General features: G+C 41.0%; 1 protein-coding gene across 6 annotated transcripts in view; it reads right to left on the bottom strand.

Annotated features, from left to right (window-relative positions):
• Positions 1-17,492, bottom strand: part of fat3a (FAT atypical cadherin 3a) — a 176,971-nt gene that overhangs the window by 111,274 nt on the left and 48,205 nt on the right. For all 6 annotated transcript variants that reach the window (XM_026192656.1, XM_026192658.1, XM_026192655.1 and 3 more), the window contains exon 2: positions 10,876-14,209. In XM_026192656.1, coding sequence (XP_026048441.1) covers positions 10,876-14,182 — 3,307 coding nt within the window. In that variant the 5' untranslated portion in view covers positions 14,183-14,209. The remainder of the gene's footprint in view (positions 1-10,875; positions 14,210-17,492) is intronic.

Genomic DNA, 17,492 nt, shown 5'->3' on the forward strand with positions numbered 1-17,492 from the left:
TACAGTAACAGCACTTTAGCCAGCCTGACAAAGAGTTAGAGCCCCATTAAGCCAAGCAGTCCTTAAGCTTTACCTAGTAATGACTTGATGAATATTCAAATCCATCGCACACGTGTCATAAAGTGGCGCAAATTTCATAACTGCTGAAATTTACTTAAGGTTTTCTCTCATATCGACCTTTCTACATTCAACAACTTAAGCAATTTTTTTCAATTTATTACTAAATCCTATTCCTCCAAAAATGCTCAAAGAGCAGTTCAGAATATTTTGCTACCACTGAAATTAAAAGAACTGTGCTGTAGCAGTTTGAATGTGTGGCATAGCCTTCAGCTTTCAAGGCCCTCTTAAGTAGAACCAGTTCCCAGTTTGAATTTGAAAGACAGACATCGTCTCCACTTTTTAGATTAGGCTTAAGCGGATAACATTTCAGGGGGCTGGGTTTGTGACCCAGCATTTTGAGTTTATTTTGTACTTTTGATTTCTTATCAGGGCTCTACAGTGTGACCAATTGAGTTGCAAATGTGACCTAATTTCTCAATGGTGCAACTAAAAAAAAATCCTAGGTTGCACCAGTGCGACCAGCCGTTTGAGTAAAAGAAATTTTTTTAAAAAGTGCCCGCAAGTCTGAAAGTCCGTGTGCTCAACAACAAACAAACATACATTATGCCCAAATCGTGGTCTAAACCAATCAGAGATAGTCAGGGGTGGGACCTCTTTAATTGGCTGTGGTCCAGATATTCCCGTTGGCCTACATGTATGTGCGTTTGATAGTCCAGACGGATAGATAGAGGTGAGTAGTAGGGTGGGTTTCAATAATCGATATTCCGATTAACCCTCTCAGGCTCAAATTAAACTTTTTGTTGCTAATGCACAACCAAGTCCTGCAGTGGTACTTCTGAGTAAAAAAAAAACCCTCATAAAATATGTATGTGGAGTAATTAGGTTGTTAGTTTTTAACTGTTGCAAATCGGCAACGCCTGCCTTGAGAGGGTTAAAACTGATTTTAGCTTGAATAACGCAATATTGATTCATTAAATCCTGAATCAATTGTTAAATATAAATGCATTTTGCCAGTAATGCCAGGAGGTCACCAACCTATTTCAACAACCACCAAACAGCTAAAACAGTAAATGAGAGAAAGTAAACAGATTCCAGATAAATGTAAACACAAAGTGTGGACCTGACGCATCAGTGAGTCGACAGCACACAGATTTTGAGCTACAGGTTTTGTCCCTCTCAGACCAAAATGCACTTCAAGAACAGTTTCCCCATCTTAAATCTCTGTTTTCTGCATTATTCATTTGCTTATTACACACCAGTCTACCATTGTGTACAGCGCTGTCGGTCGCTAAAGCCTCATTTCTGCTGTTCAATACTGAAGAAATATAAACATTTTACAGTGATGCCAAATTACAAAACGCTTAGCCATGTCTCTAATAAAGTCTCTGTAACATTACTCTGCTTCACTTCTGCAGCATCGGGTAATGTTCTTATGTTGATTCATGGTTTTGTTACGTTTTTGTTCTACTGCAGAATATTTTTATATCTTCTCTTTGAACAAGATAGAAATTTAGGAGTAACATGGCCTTACAAACCCAACAGTGAGATCTTAAGAGATCCAGCCTACGGCTCTTCAATGGAGTGTCACAGGGTCCCCAGGAAAAAAAATTGTAAATGTAAAATAATAAAATAAATATTCTTCTGTATCAATAACAAAGCATAACATAAATTATTCAGTAGCAATTACACAAGAATATCCAGTAATGTCCCTGCCTACAATTAAACACATTCACTTACCTAAAATTGGGGGCATCTGCTGTGGCAAATGGGTTCAAGCCAGTGTTGCCAACTTAGCGACTTTGTCGCTATATTTAGCGAGTTTTCAGACCCCTTAGCGACTTTTTTTTAGAAAAAAAGTCGCTAAAAAAAGACGTGAAAGCGCGTATCGCTTTTACTCTCAACAAGCAGTGGGTGCTGTAACGCAGTCAGTTCTTCTTTTACTCGTATGCTGTTTTGTGGATCACAAGGTTTAAAACTACTTATAAACACACACACAAAGTAACTCCACCAGAGTGCCTATTTCAGGTCACTTTTGCCGGTCCAAGCCCGGGTAAAGGAGCAGGGTTGGAATTGTGACATTAAAAAAAAAACAATAATTGCTAAAATAAATTTAATTTGTAGTTCTAAATAAACTCTATATGCATTTAGGACGTTTTTTACTCACTTTATGTCTCTTCCACGATGTTATTTCTCTCTCCAACAACATACCGTATTTTCACGACCATAAGGCGCACTTAAAAGTCTTAGATTTTCTTCAAAAAGTGCGGCGCGCCCTATGTGTTGTAAGGAGGACGTAGTAGAGAACACCATGAGAACGTTAAAGGGTGAAGTGTGGGCGTTGATCGTATATACCGGGACAATCGCACATACTTGTATAAAAGAACAGGTATGTGCGTTATGCAGGACATCGTTGTTTTAACAACCCTGAAAATGGCAAAGAGACACGCTTACGAAGCACAGTTTAAACTGAAGGCCATCAGCTACGCGGAGGAACATGGAAATCGAGCAGCGGCGAGAGAATTTAAGATTAACGAATCGATGGTTCGCAAATGGAGGAAGCTGGAAAACAAGCTCCGGCAGGTCAAGAAAACGCAGCTGAGTTTCCGCGGACATAAGGCGAGGTGGCCCGAGTTGGAGGAAAGACTCGAGCGGTGGATCATCGAGCAAAGAGCGAGCGGGAGAAGCGTTTCGACGGTCACCATTCGGCTAAAAGCAGTTTCACTAGCTGAAGAGATGAACATTGAACATTTCCAAGGAGGTCCGTCTTGGTGCTTTCGTTTTATGAAACGGTGCCATTTTTCCATCCGGACCAGGACTACGGTAGCGCAGCAACTTCCAGCGGATTATAAGGAAAAGCTGGCCATCTTCCGCTCCTACTGCAGCAAACACATCGGCGACAAAAACATCCAGCCCAGCCACATCACAAACATGGACGAGGTCCCGCTCACTTTTGACATCCCGGTGAGTCACACTGTGGAGAAGAAGGGGACCAGCACGGTAGCGATACGCACAACGGGGCACGAAAAGTCTTCTTTTACTGTTGTGCTTGGCTGCCATGCTAATGGACAGAAACTGCCGCCTATGGTGATTTTTAAGCGAAAGACTTTGCCTAAAGAGAAGTTTCCAGCAGAAATCATCATTAAGGCAAATGAAAAGGGCTGGATGGATGAGGAAATGATGAAAGACTGGCTGAGGGAGGTGTATGTAAGGAGACCAGGTGGTTTTTTCCACGCAGTTTCACTAAGAGTGGAAGGCAGCGCCGGGCGAGTTACGCCACAATTTGCCAATGGATTGTAGATGCTTGGGCTAACATGTCTGCTGGCACTGTTGTTCGAGCTTTCGCAAAAGCCGGCATCGTTTCCGAGGAGCCGCACGGCACGGAAAGTGACTCTGACAGTGAAGACAGTGAACCTGGCATGTTTGATGGAGATTTAGCGCAGCTGTTCAATTCAGACACAGAGGATGAGGACTTCGATGGGTTTGATTGATGATAAAAATGTGAGTACCAAACTTTGTTTTGCTCCTGCTTTATTTTTAAATATGCGCACTTGTATGCTTGTGTGTTGTTGATGATGACGATTACCGGCAATAGAAATGTGAGTAAGGTACCGTATTCAGGTTTGCTCCCGCTTTATTGTTAAATACGCATACGGTACTTGTATGCGCCCTATGGTCCAGTGCGCCTTATGTGTGTGTTAAATACAGTAAGGGCACACATAACTGAGACTGCGCCTTTTAGCACAGTGCGCCTTATGGTCGTGAAAATACGGTAGGTTACAATTAGATTAGCATGACCAATTATGCAAATTAGGCAATGACGTCATTTAGCGACTTCTAGCGACTTCTAGGACAACCAATAGCGATTTTCCTTACTGAGGAGTTGGCAACACTGGTTCAAGGCTTTTACCACAAACTTAGTCACTGCTTGGTGACATTCGTCTATCCTGGCCTGAAAAGAGACGCTACCGGTAGACTGCAGCGAGAACTGCCAGCATCTGAGCCAGACTCTGTGTGTCTCTCTTATCATGGTCACCTAAATGCACAGTAATGGCAGGTTTAGTAATAAGGCAGATTGCGCTAATATAATATGCACTGTTAGTTGATTATTTACCTGCCGCATTAACGGGAGAGGATGTGCAAACGTTACCGCTGCTGCTGGGTTGAGATTCACGAGTCCGGAGCGGAATTAAAAACATGACATTCATTTAAGGTGATCACGTGTTTTGTGAGCAAATGCTTTTGCATATTCGTAGTGTTTCCTCCCTTAAATTAAGTATCTACTTTGCAAGTATTGCAAGTTGCCCTGTTGTCATCCGTTCTCGTAAACTTTTGAGCGTTTGAGCCGCTTACGCGCCGTGTTTCCTGCCAGGTAAATGACGCTCCGCAACGTGGTGACGTCATTCGGGGTGACTGGAATCGATAAGGGAATCGTTTGCAAAAATGTCAAACAATTCCAAGGAATTGAAACAGTGGGAACCGGTTCTCAACAAGAACCGGTTTTCGATACCCATCCCTACCCCTCTCCCTACTTCCTTTAAGCGGCAGGCAGCAGTAAACAGGTCATCAGAGGAGGCCGAGATGATGATTAAGTTTATTATTCCCTACAATATTGCCAAAAAGTGCACTTTAAGCACAAGCACTTTTTTCAGTAACTTATCTTTCTTGTAGAAAGGTGCTCCAAATAAAGAACTTTGTGTTGACAAGATTGTTAGTTAATCATTTGCAAATTAATATTGTCTGTATGGGCAGCAACTTTCCCCTCAAAAGAGTGCACATGTAAAACTGTGATGTTAAGTGATGCGGTTGAAAGATTTGGGTGCACCTAACTTTTGTGCTGGTGCACCTAAGAAAAAAAAGTTAGGCGCACCAGTGCAAAAAGTTAGTCTAGAGCCCTGCTTATGTTATATTGGAAACATGTTAAGTTCTTGTGTTGTCATTATTAGTTAGGATTTAGCTGAGTTTTAGTTTATATTTCACCTATGTCTCCATGTTTATGAGTCTTTTCGTGTTTGTCATGTGTCATCTCCTCATCTATGTAGGGTCCCCTTGTGTCTTTCTCATCTGTGTCCCTCGCCCTCTCTCACTCCCTCTCTCTATCTCTTTTGTCAAGCTTGCGTCTCCCAATTCAAGTCTCTTCATGTTTCTTGTTTTATTTTGAAAGTTTTGTTTCCATGTTTGCTGTGGGTTTTTTTGTTTGTTTGTTTGTTTTTGTTTTTTTGCCTGTCCCGTTTGGATCTTTAGCCATTAGAATTGTTGTCTGAAAGCCAAGAAAGATGCCAAGCGGATTTACTTTACCAAGTGGATCATCGTAGCCTTGTCATATTCGTCCATTTGATTGACCTTTATTATAATTATGTATTTATTTGATTTGATTTTTGGTTGTTACAGACGGGACAGACATGACTAGGGGATAGGACAGGGAGAAAGAATGAAAGAAAGAGAGGGAGAGAAAGAAAAATACAGGGGAGAAGAGATAGTGAGAAAGGGGGGAAGAAAAAAAACAGAAGAGAAAACAAAGAAAAAAGAGCAAATTAGGCTTTCTTGTCAGAGGTAATTTTTCCAAAACAAAAAAGATTTTTTTAAAAGCGGACGGCTGCACTGTCCACAACAGGAGATTGACGCATATTGCATCTGTGAGAAAAACAATATAATAAGGCAGAAACTAGTGATTTATAATGGAAAACTGCTCTTGAAACAGACTTGGAAATGCAGTTTTATCGCAATTTCTTTTTTTTTGGAAGCAAAGCAGCAAAGGTAAGACAGAATTCATGATAATGTCTTTCAAAAGTGAAGCATAATTTAGGTCTTCTTTTGCTGTTGGTTCAGCAATTTTAGTTGGAGCGTGATGAAACTAGCAGGTTTAAAATCTGTGAGATCTGTGCTTTCAGCAGAGGCATTGTTTTCCGTGTACATGCCGTCAGGTGAATGGAGAAGTCTGCACTTACCAAACCATATGTCTATATTTAAATAACAGACCTAGAGGTGCAGCCTGTGAAACCAGATGGGGGGCACTGGGGTTCAACAGGTTCAGGGTGTTGTGTTGTGAAGCGCTGAACAGAGTGGATGGAAGAATGGCAAGGAGAGCTTATTGGTTTTCAGGATGTTTGTGTAAATGTGAATGTGTGCAAGAAAGGAAAGACATCTGATCTTAAGCTTACAACAGACACCAGTAGATCAAGTATATCTATATTAATACATATATTAAGAGCAAGCTATGGTTTCCCCTCCATACCCCATCACCTTATTATTATACTAAGAAACAGAAAAGAAAAAAAGAGACAACAGACTCTAGTTATTTAGCACAAATATAGAGTGCTAAATAACTACTTATAACAGTAAAGGATGACGGTTTTATGCGCAGAGGACAGTCCAAGGACAGAACTATCAGTTTAACTTGCTTTTGGTTGATTTCTGTTTTTATGTTTTAGTTTTTCTGTGAAGCACTTTGTGATTTTTGTCTTGAAAGGTGCTATACAAATACAATTTTACTTACTTGCTTTTACTTTAATATTTAATACTTCATATAAAGCCTTTGTTAGCAATGACAGCTTCAAAATGCCTCCTGAGTAGAAAAAAGTGAGTTGCATGCATTGCTCAGGTCTGAAAAACAGCTCCACACCATGATATTCCCACCTCCAGACTTCACTGTTGGCATGGTATTTTTAGGGTGACATTTGACCACTAAACATAATGTGTGTTATGGCATTCAAAGAGTTCGGTTTGGTCTCATCTGACCAGACTATATTCTGCTGTTGTTCAGCAACCTTTAAACACACTCCAACATGCTTTTGTCAGCAATGGAGTCTTGTGTTGTGAGCACGCATACAGGTCATGGTAGTGGACTTATTGTTTTCTTTGAAACAATTGTGCCTGCTGATTCCAGGTCTTTCTTTTTTTTGACAACTTTATTTATAATTTTCCAGTTTAACAAAAATACAGAAAAATATAACTGGAGTTGCAATTACAAACATTGCCATTGTGAAACAGGTTGCGCAAACCACAGTTTTGCGCACAGTGGCAAACCAGTTGGATGCAGGAAAATGTATAATCTATGCACACAAACAAGAAATACTACCATGTGAACAGGGTAGAAAACAAAAATAAAATAAAATAAATAAATAAATAAAGGGGGGGGGGGCTGCATTGTGTGCAGTTCTTGTTGGCTTGTTACAGAGAGTAGGTGGCTTTAAAGAAGAAGAAAAAAACCCCACAGATAAAAAGCAGTATTACATCATACTTCAGTAAATGACAACTTCTCCACATATTCAATAAAGGATGACCAGGATTTGTAGTATTTACTTTGAGACCCTCTCAAACTGTATCTCAAATGCTTTATCTGCAAGCACTTCATTACTTCTCTCACACAATGAACAAACACTGGTGGACCTGAATCCTTCCATTTAAGAAGAATTAGCGTGCGTTCCAGGAGAGTTGAGAAAGATTAAAATAAACAATACAATAGACAATATACACAATGTAAAAGATCAAATGTAAATAATGTAAAGAATATAAAATATGTAGATCAACAAAAGGCTTGTTTGAGCAGAAAAGTTTTTAACTGCTTTTTAAAAGAATCCACAGAGCAACTAAGGTGTGTTGCTTATGAAATCCATGAAGTGCTACAGAGAAAATTACATTTTATTTATGTAATTAACACATTTTGAACTCTTAAAGAAATCTAACAAAAGGAAAGATGCTGAACTAAAATGATCCATGTAGCAAACAAAAACTGTTGTGAGCCGCCACCCTCATATCGCCTTTGGGCTTTTGGAGCCTTGACCTGACTTTTAAAAAAATAATTGGAAAAAAAGTACTATGCTGCCACTGGGGTGGCTGTAGCTCAGGTGGCAGGGCAGGTCAGCCACTAATCAGAAGGTCGGTGGTTTGATCCCAGGCTGCCTCCTGGCTGCATGCCAAATATCCTTGGGCAAGATACTAACCCCATGGTTGCCTACTGGTGGTGGTCGGAGGGCCCGGTGGCGCCAGTGTCCGGCAGCCTCGCCTCTGTCAGTGCGCCCCACGGCAGCTGTGGCTACAATGTAGCTTGCCATCGCCAGTGTGTGAATGGGTGAATGACTGAATGTAGTGTGAAGCGCTTTGGGATCCTTAGGGACTAGAAAAAGCGCTATACAAATGCAGGCCATTTACCATTTACCAAATGCAGATAGATAGTAATTCCATGTTATGGTGTAGATTGTTTCTGTGATGGTCACAGTAGGTATTGTCTATAATGCTACATTTACTTCCTTCATTTAGTACCCTTCAGAGGATACTTAACATAGTCTTGGTAGTTGGCCACTTAGCCAGATTAGCCATGATTCTATCGCTAGGTCAGTTCCTCTCACACTCACTACAGTCAACACATCTGTTGCTCTTGGGGCTTGGTACCCAATATTGAAAGACCGGGATGATGATATCGCCCCCTGACCTGACATCCTGGCTCTCCCTTTGTGTTGTACCTCGTTAATCTCCTCCTAGATGTTGGAGCACTGAGCTACTAGTTGTTTCTGCATTAGTCCAGATGTTCAGTGTCAAAGACTCCATAGGTCTCACATCGTCTTCATGTAACCACTTCCATTGGAGTTACATGTGTAGTATCATTCCAACAGTGCCCTATTCTCATTACCGTATTTTCACAACCATAAGGCGCACTTAAAAGTCTTAGATTTTCTTCAAAAAGTACGGCGCGCCCTATAGCGCAGTGCGCCCTGTGTGTTGTAATGAGGACGTAGTAGAGAACACCATGAGAACGCTAAAGGGTGAAGTGCGTGCGTTGACTTTATCGCACATACCTGTATAAAAGAACAGGTATGTGCGTTATGCAGGACATCGTTGTTTTAACAACCCTGAAAATGGCAAAGAGACACGCTTACGAAGCACAGTTTAAACTGAAGGCCATCAGCTATGTGGAGGAACATGGAAATCGAGCAGCGGCGAGAGAATTTAAGATTAACGAATCGATGGTTCGCAAATGGAGGAAGCTAGAAAACAAGCTCCGGCAGGTCAAGAAAACGCAGCTGAGTTTCCGCGGACATAAGGCGCGGTGGCCCAAGTTGGAGGAAAGACTCGAGCGGTGGATCATCGAGCAAAGAACGAGTGGGAGAAGTGTTTCGACGGTCACCATTCGGCTAAAAGCAGTTTCACTAGCTGAAGAGATGAACATTGAACATTTCCAAGGAGGTCCGTCTTGGTGCTTTCGTTTTATGAAACGGTGCCATTTTTCCATCCGGACCAGGACTACGGTAGCTCAGCAACTTCCAGCGGATTATAAGGAAAAGCTGGCCATCTTCCGCTCTTACTGCAGCAAACACATCGGCGACAAAAACATCCAGCCCAGCCACATCACAAACATGGACGAGGTCCCACTCACTTTCGACATCCCGGTGAGTCACACTGTGGAGAAGAAGGGGACCAGCACGGTAGCGATACGCACAACGGGGCACGAAAAGTCTTCTTTCACTGTTGTGCTTGGCTGCCATGCTAATGGACAGAAACTGCCGCCTATGGTGATTTTTAAGCGAAAGACTTTGCCTAAAGAGAAGTTTCCAGCAGGAATCATCATTAAGGCAAATGAAAAGGGCTGGATGGATGAGGAAATGATGAAAGAGTGGCTGAGGGAGGTGTATGTAAGGAGACCAGGTGGTTTTTTCCACGCATCACCATCGCTGTTGATCTGTGACTCTATGCGTGCCCATCTCACAGCCGATGTGAAAAAACAAGTGAAACAAATGAACTGTGAGCTTGCTGTCATTCCGGGAGGCCTGACAAAGGAACTCCAACCGCTGGACATCGGTGTGAACCGCCCGTTCAAAGTAAGGCTGCGAGCGGCCTGGGAGCGATGGATGACCGATGGAGACCAGTTTCACCAAGAGTGGAAGGCAGCGCCGGGCGAGTTACGCCACAATTTGCCAATGGATTGTAGATGCTTGGGCTAACATGTCTGCTGGCACTGTTGTTCGAGCTTTCGCAAAAGCCGGCATCATTTCCGCACGGCACGGAAAGTGACTCTGACAGTGAAGAAAGTGAACCTGGCATGTTTGATGGAGATTTAGCGCAGCTGTTCAATTCAGACACAGAGGATGAGGACTTCGATGGGTTTGATTGATGATAAAAATGTGAGTACCAAACTTTGTTTTGCTCCTGCTTTATTTTTAAATATGCACACTTGTATGCTTGTGTGTTGTTGATGATGACGATTACCGGTAATAGAAATGTGAGTAAGGTACCGAACTCAGGTTTGCTCCCGCTTTATTGTTAAATACGCATACGGTACTTGTATGCGCCCTATGATCCAGTGCGCCTTATGTGTATGTTAAATACAGTAATGGCACACATAACTGAGACTGCGCCTTTTAGTACAGTGCGTCTTATGGTCGTGAAAATACGGTATGTTCTTTTATGCCTTTTTGATCCAGTAGTCCACTTTTTGTCATTGTGTCCTGGTCCGGCTATCTTTTATTGCACAATATCTTCATATTCCATGTTCCATATTCATTACTTATAGCGGGGACTATTTTAATAAATTATTATCTGGGTGTTCTAAAAGCTGCAGTTAGAGTATTAACAATAATGCGAAAATAACTAACTGTGCAGATTTTATATCTGAAAAAGCACGGTAGGTTACTGTGTTCCCCAACTCACGCTGTATTGACTTCTTTATTTATTTTAGTTAAAACAATACACTTCAGTAACAAGAACGTTACAACACTAGACAATTTTATACAACCATATAGTGTTTTAAAACCATAATTCAAACTGTTATGCAATAATTCTCATTTGCCATGACACGCAATATCATTTTCAAAGAAAACTCACCTGTCTCTTCATCTATGGCAAATCTTCCAAGCCCACTCCCATCTCGAATGGAGTACTGAACTTCTCCATCTCTGCCAGCATCATCATCATTAGCTGTGACCTGGAGTAGAGTGGTTCCAATCCGGGCATTTTCTTTAACTAATCCAGTCAAAGCAAAATCAGAAAAGTATGGGGCATAGAGGTTTTCATTCACATCTACAACCTCCACCTCCACAAAGGTAACAGAAAGAAGAGAAACAGGCCTTCCTTTGTCTTTGGCCTTTACAGTAAGGTTGTAGAACTGCTGTGTCTCATAGTCCAGCTCCTTTGTGAGTCGAATAACTCCATTTGCCCTGTCTACTTCAAACCATCCATTATAATCACTGGCTAGGGAGTACCGAACCTGGCCTCCCAACCCCAAATCTGGATCCAGAGTTTCTAACCAGGCTACAACTGTTCCTACTGGGAGATCCTCCAGAACCCTGGTTCTGTACACAGCAGGGATAAATAGTGGAGGACAGTCATTTACATCCTCCAAAATGATTTTCAGTGTGGTTACAGAAAACTTCTGGCTTCCTTTCTCCGCTTTGTCCCGAGCCTCAATTTTTAGGTTAAACGTAGAGACAAACTCCCTGTCTAGTTGGCCAGCAACATATAATATCCCACTAGTGGAATTGATACCAAACTGAGTGGTGCTTGTCAAAAGAGAGTATACAATCTCGCCATTGGGCCCAAGATCTTTGTCAATGGCCTCAACCTGGATGACGTCAGTACCTATGGCTAGGTTTTCAGGTATGACAATTCTAAAGCCTCCTTCTTGCAAAAATTGGGGTGCATTATCATTTGCATCTTCTATATAGACAGTAAGCAACCGCCAGGAACTTTTCTGTGGAAGGCCAAGGTCATAGAGAGTTAAGTTGAGGAGATAGCGATCTCTTTTTTCTCTGTCCATGTGTAGGAACACACTGATAAGTCCCGTCTGTATGTCAATGGTAAAACAGTTATCAATATTTCCATCTGAAATAGAGTATAGAATTTGACCATTGAAACCTGTGTCCCCATCATAGGCATTCACATTGAAAACACTTGAGCCTACCTTAAGGTCTTCCTGCACAGTAATATCTGTGGGAAATGTTTTGTCAAACTGGGGTGCCTGCCGATTCACAGAAAAAAGGTCAATAAAACCTTCCTCAATTTTAGGTTTATTGCTAGCTTTGGACTTTTTCAGTAACTTTTCAGCTAATTTTTGAGCCACATTTGTTTCTTTACATGTGAAACGTTTGGAAGAAGATTTTCCATAAACAACTGAGATATTGACAAACATAGGATCCGAAAAGCTCTCACCATCAGTGGCAGTTATTTTTAAACTAAATAAACCACTCTTTGGATGGGCTCTTGAGAGAGAATGCTGCAGTGCAAGAACCCCTGAATCTGGGTTGAGGTCAAAGTACCCCTGTTCGTTACCTGAAATAATCTTATATTTCACTAACTCTAATTCATCTATATCAATTGCAGACATTGTAGTAATAACTTCATTTACTGGAAAATCCTCAGGAATAATCCCCTGGCATGCTACCTTCTCAAACAATGGCTGATTATCATTTACATTTTCTAGATGGATTGTTACATTGACTTCACTTTCTCGTCTGTAAGGAGACCCCCAGTCAGATGCTCTGACTATGAACATAAAGCTTTCTGATGAGGATTCAAAATCCAGCTCTTCAGTAGTGCTTATAACACCAGAAAACTGATTGATTTTAAAGGGTAATGGCTGAAGACTGGAAATGCTGTAAGTTATGTATCCATTTTCACCTTTATCTTTATCAACTGCAGAAATTGTTAATACACTGGTTGCAACTGGTACACTTTCATTAACAAAAACCTCATAAGAGGACTGAGCAAATGTTGGTGTGTGATCATTGGCATCCTGAATGGTTACCCTCACTTTAACTTTGAGATTACTATCCATTTCCACTACTTCAAGATTAAAGACATCCTGGAACACCTGAGTGAACCAGCGAGCAGTAGAGATTACACCCGTTAGGGTATTCATTTGAAAAAAGGATGAATCCGCAGAGGTTGTTAAGATATATTCTGCATCATCAGGTTCTGGTGTGATTTTAACAGCCACTACAAGTGTACCTGGAGGTGAAATTTCATTTAAACTGACATCATACAACTCTTGCATAAATTTAGCATCTGAATTTTGATGTTTTTCGACCTTGATTTGGATGACTTCAACAGCAGATAACTTCTGTGGGGTGCCCCTGTCTTTAGCCTGCAAGCTAAGATTACAGCCATAAGGGTACGTTTGACTTATTGACTCAAAGGCTTTAATAGCAAACTCTCCTTCTTTAGTTCTGTCAACAAAAAACTGCTCTGACGGATCTCCTCCTACAATGACCAAGGAATCTATTTCTCCATTTAAGCCTTCATCTTGGTCCTCAACAGTAACCACTGCATACACAAGATTTTTATCCAGCCATGAGGGGCTGTGGGTGAGGACATTCATGAGTGGAGCATGTTCATTTAAACGCTCTACATGGACAAAAAGTTTGGCTGTGCTGCTGATACCATTATTTCCATAAAGCTTCATGCCACGGTCCACCGCTAGAATTTCTAAGTCATAACGGTTCTGCTCATCGACATTAAGCCTTCCACTGAGAGTAACCACTCCACTAGTTGGGTGTACAGCAAACAGTTCAGTTTTTTCCTTGAAAAAATAGTAAAACTCTCCATTGGAACCGATATCCGCATCTGTGGCAGTAACTTGTGCTATACTAGTTCTGAGAGGGGTACTCTCTGCTATGGTGACGGAGTATGTGGTAGGAGAGAACAAAGGCCGGAGGTCATTCATATCCAAAACCTGAATACTGACTTTAGTCCAGGTCTCAAGAAGAGCCTCTCCCTTGACAGAAGCTTTCACTGTCAATACATAATTATCCTGAATCTCTCGGTTCAATATGGCGGCATTACCACCTTTAGTCCTTATGCGTAAGAAACAGAAGTCTCCGAGTACATACTCCTCTGCCTTGAAAAAACCGTCATCGTCACCTGAGGTGATTCTGTAGCGGATCTCCCAGGAGTGCTGGGCGAGGTGGATGCCCATTTTAATTTTACTGTTGGCATAGGTGCGTGCTGCTGAGTTTTCATAAATTGTGGCATGGTAGACAGGCTGAGTGAAGCTGAAGTGAGATTCATCTTGAGGAGCCCCATGGGTGTTCTGACCGTTGCAGAGTGGTGACTTCAAGAATACCAACAGCAGCAGCAAGGCCAGGCGGAGATGAGGGGCTCGAATGCCTTCCCACTGGCTCATATTCATATCCATTCCATCATAACTCCATGCTGAAGCAGTCTAGAAAAAGAAAGGCAGAGACATAGAGAGAAACGTCAGCAACAGGAGGGGGGATTCTTTTCATTCACAGTCTCTGCCAATTAACCATAGTTAATAGCCATAGTTAACCATTAGAGGAGTAGAGATGGTGAAAGAGATGACCGAGCTGAGTGCAGTTACTTGGCAGCCATAATGAAACTTACATCATCCTTGTGCAGTATGTGGATACCGACAATCAACGGCTACTTTTAGAAAAAAAAAAGCTGTGGTTGTTTGTCAAGGAACAAAACAATTATATGGTTAGGAAGAATTGTATCATCATCAACATACTATAGAACATAACTGCAGAGACAAATTGCTACTATACTTTGACCCTATCATAACCCATTTTCTAAATTACTTGAAAATTGCAGTACTATATTTCAAAACCATGTAATATCACCAAAAGTAAGCCAGATGTGGTTTCAAATGCAAAGTAGCTACTTTTTTCAAAGTGTTCTCTCTTTTATTAAAAAAGAAAATACTGTGTTCTGTAAGTAAGCAGCCACAAGTATGTGCCAATCTGCACTTTTGGCCTGAAACCTTTTCCAGTAAAAGCCATGCTGTAGCTGTAAGACTACCACAATAGTCTGCATTTTGGTGACTAAGCACTTTCTCCACAAGGGATAAAGAGATGGAGTGGAAAGGCAGATGGTTTCCGAGTCTTCTGAAAGAGTATTTACTTTCTGTTGAAAGTAAACCTATTTAGCTTGGCAACAGTGCCCCCAAATTGAAACAATACAAATTGAAACCTGAGCGCGCATTTAAATAAAATTCAGTAGTCATTCGTGAGTGAAAAATGTGACGATAATCCTAAGAGAAATGCAGAAAATATCACTTTTTCTTCTTTTTCTCTGACATTATTAAACTGTCAACTGAGGCACACTAATTATGCCTCAGTACTGAAATAACCCTTCCAATCTGTTTTTGTTCACTTTTGGCAGAGTCACTACGTATCTTAGCTAATACAGTAATAATACATACAAATGGTTGTTTTTCCCTATTTGTACTTGGAGTAGAAACAATTTAAGGGATTCTGTCATTGCAACATCTGAAATACTATTACCATTAATTTTATTTATATAGTACCAGTTCACAATCTTAGGTTTATTGCTGTCTCAATACATTTCCTGAAAGGCATGGTTCTGCCAAAATTTATAGCAGACAGCTGCCGCTCGCAAAAGGAGCAATGGCAAATGACAAAGCAGTGGAAGCTGAAAAATTGCTAGAAGTGTAACTAACAGAGGTATAACGGACTGAAAAAAGATGAGTGAAGAAGAAACACTCATTCTGCATTTATTGATTAGTTATTATTAATCGCTGGCGGTCTTCTACAGCCTGTTTTTGTCCTGTCTTCCAGCCTGGTTTATCTGGACGTTTTTTCTGTTAGAAGGAAGAAACCTTGCCACCGTCGCCAAAATACTGGCTCATGATTGTTAGGGTTTTCTCTGTTTTGTTTGTATTACTGTAATTTCTTTACTTTACAACATAAAGCACCTTGATGCACACAGTTATATCATAAATTAACTGTGATGTATCACATCTTTGGAAAGCTGAGTACAATTTCTCTAGCCACACCCAGGCCTGATTACTGCCACACCTGTTCTCAATCAAGAAATACCGTAAATAAGACCTGCCTGACAAAGTCGAGTAGACCAAAAGGTTCTCAAAAGCCAGACATCATGCTGTGATCCAAGAAATTCATGAACAAATGAGAAACAAAATTATTGAGATCTCTCAGTGTGGAAAATGTTATAAAGCCATTTCTAAAGCTGAGGGACTCCAGCAGACCACAGTATTATCCACAAATGGCGAAAACATGGAACAGTGGTGAAACTTCCCAGGAGTGGCCAGCCGACCAAATTTACCCCAAGACCACAGCTCCTGGGATATTTTTGGTCCAAGAGGTCACAAAAGACCACAGAACAACAACCAAAGAACTGCAGGCCTCACTTGCCTTAGTGTTCATGATTCCACCATAAGAAAGAGACTGGGCAAAAATGACCTGCATGGCAGAGTTCCAAGACGAAAACCACTGCTGAGCAAAAAGAACATAGAGGCTCCTCTCAGTTTTGCCAGAAAACATCTCGATGAACCCCTAAAGTCTTTTCGGAAAATACTATGTGGACTGATAAGACAAAAGTTAAACTTTTTAGAAGGTGTGTGTTCCATAATATTTGGTGTAAAATAACGCAGCTCTCAGAAAGCGAACGTTATTTCAACAGTAAAATACATGTGATGGTCTGCGGCCGTTTTGCTGCCTCAGGACCTAGACGACTTGCTGTGGTAAATAGTACCATGAATTCTGCTGTCTATCAAAACATCCTGAAAGAGAATGTCTGCCCATCTGTTTATGACCCCAAACAGAAGCACAATTGGGTTCTGCAGAAGAACAACAATCCAAAACACACCAGCAAGTCCACCTCTGAATGGATTAAGAGAAAGAAAACAAAAACTTTGCAGTAGCCTAGTCAAAGTCCTGACCTGAATCTAACTGAGATGCCCTGGCATGACCTTAAAAAGACAGTTCATGCTTAAAAAGTCCTCCAATGTAGCTGGGTGCAGCTCCTTTGCAGAGTGAGCTGCAGATGGGCAGGTGGACAACGAGCTCTGTAGTAAAGGTTTAACCCTTGCATGTTACGAGTTCTGTATTCTGATAATTATAACATATACTATATTATGCCTATATTAATTCAAATGCTGCAAATATCCCTCTGTAAGAATTGGGCACCTCAACATGCCAGTTTTGTCTAATTAAAAGAAGTAAGAAAAAACTTTAGTACCTTTTTTCATTCAACAGTACACAACATTAAGCATTAAGCTTAATATTAGACTCCATCTGCTGAAAAATGTAAACAGTTGACAGTTCTGAGCTGTATTTGATATTATTTTGTCATTGTTGGACAGATGTGGTTTCTGAGGATATAAAAGTTTCAAAATGATAATTATTCATCAAACTTTCCATCTCTTCAGATCTTCTTATAAACACTGTAAACAATGCGAGCTTAAAATAATTTTTCATCATTCTGCTGCATAATTGCTATGTTGTTACTATACCAGCAAATCCCACAAGCTTGTGTCAGCTAAATGTCTGCCACACACACCACATCAGCCACACAAAAAAATAGCATCATTCTCTTGAGAGAAGTCCCACTTACTGTCAGCTCTAAACACCCTGTCATTAGCTTTTTATTACAGGCTAATTAGCCTTGAAATACATGGCAAACGGCAACCAGCAACTTCTACTGGAAAGAGAGATAATGTT

The sequence above is a fragment of the Astatotilapia calliptera genome, chromosome 14, assembly GCF_900246225.1.
Source record: "Astatotilapia calliptera chromosome 14, fAstCal1.2, whole genome shotgun sequence".
Taxonomy (NCBI): Eukaryota; Metazoa; Chordata; class Actinopteri; order Cichliformes; family Cichlidae; genus Astatotilapia; species Astatotilapia calliptera.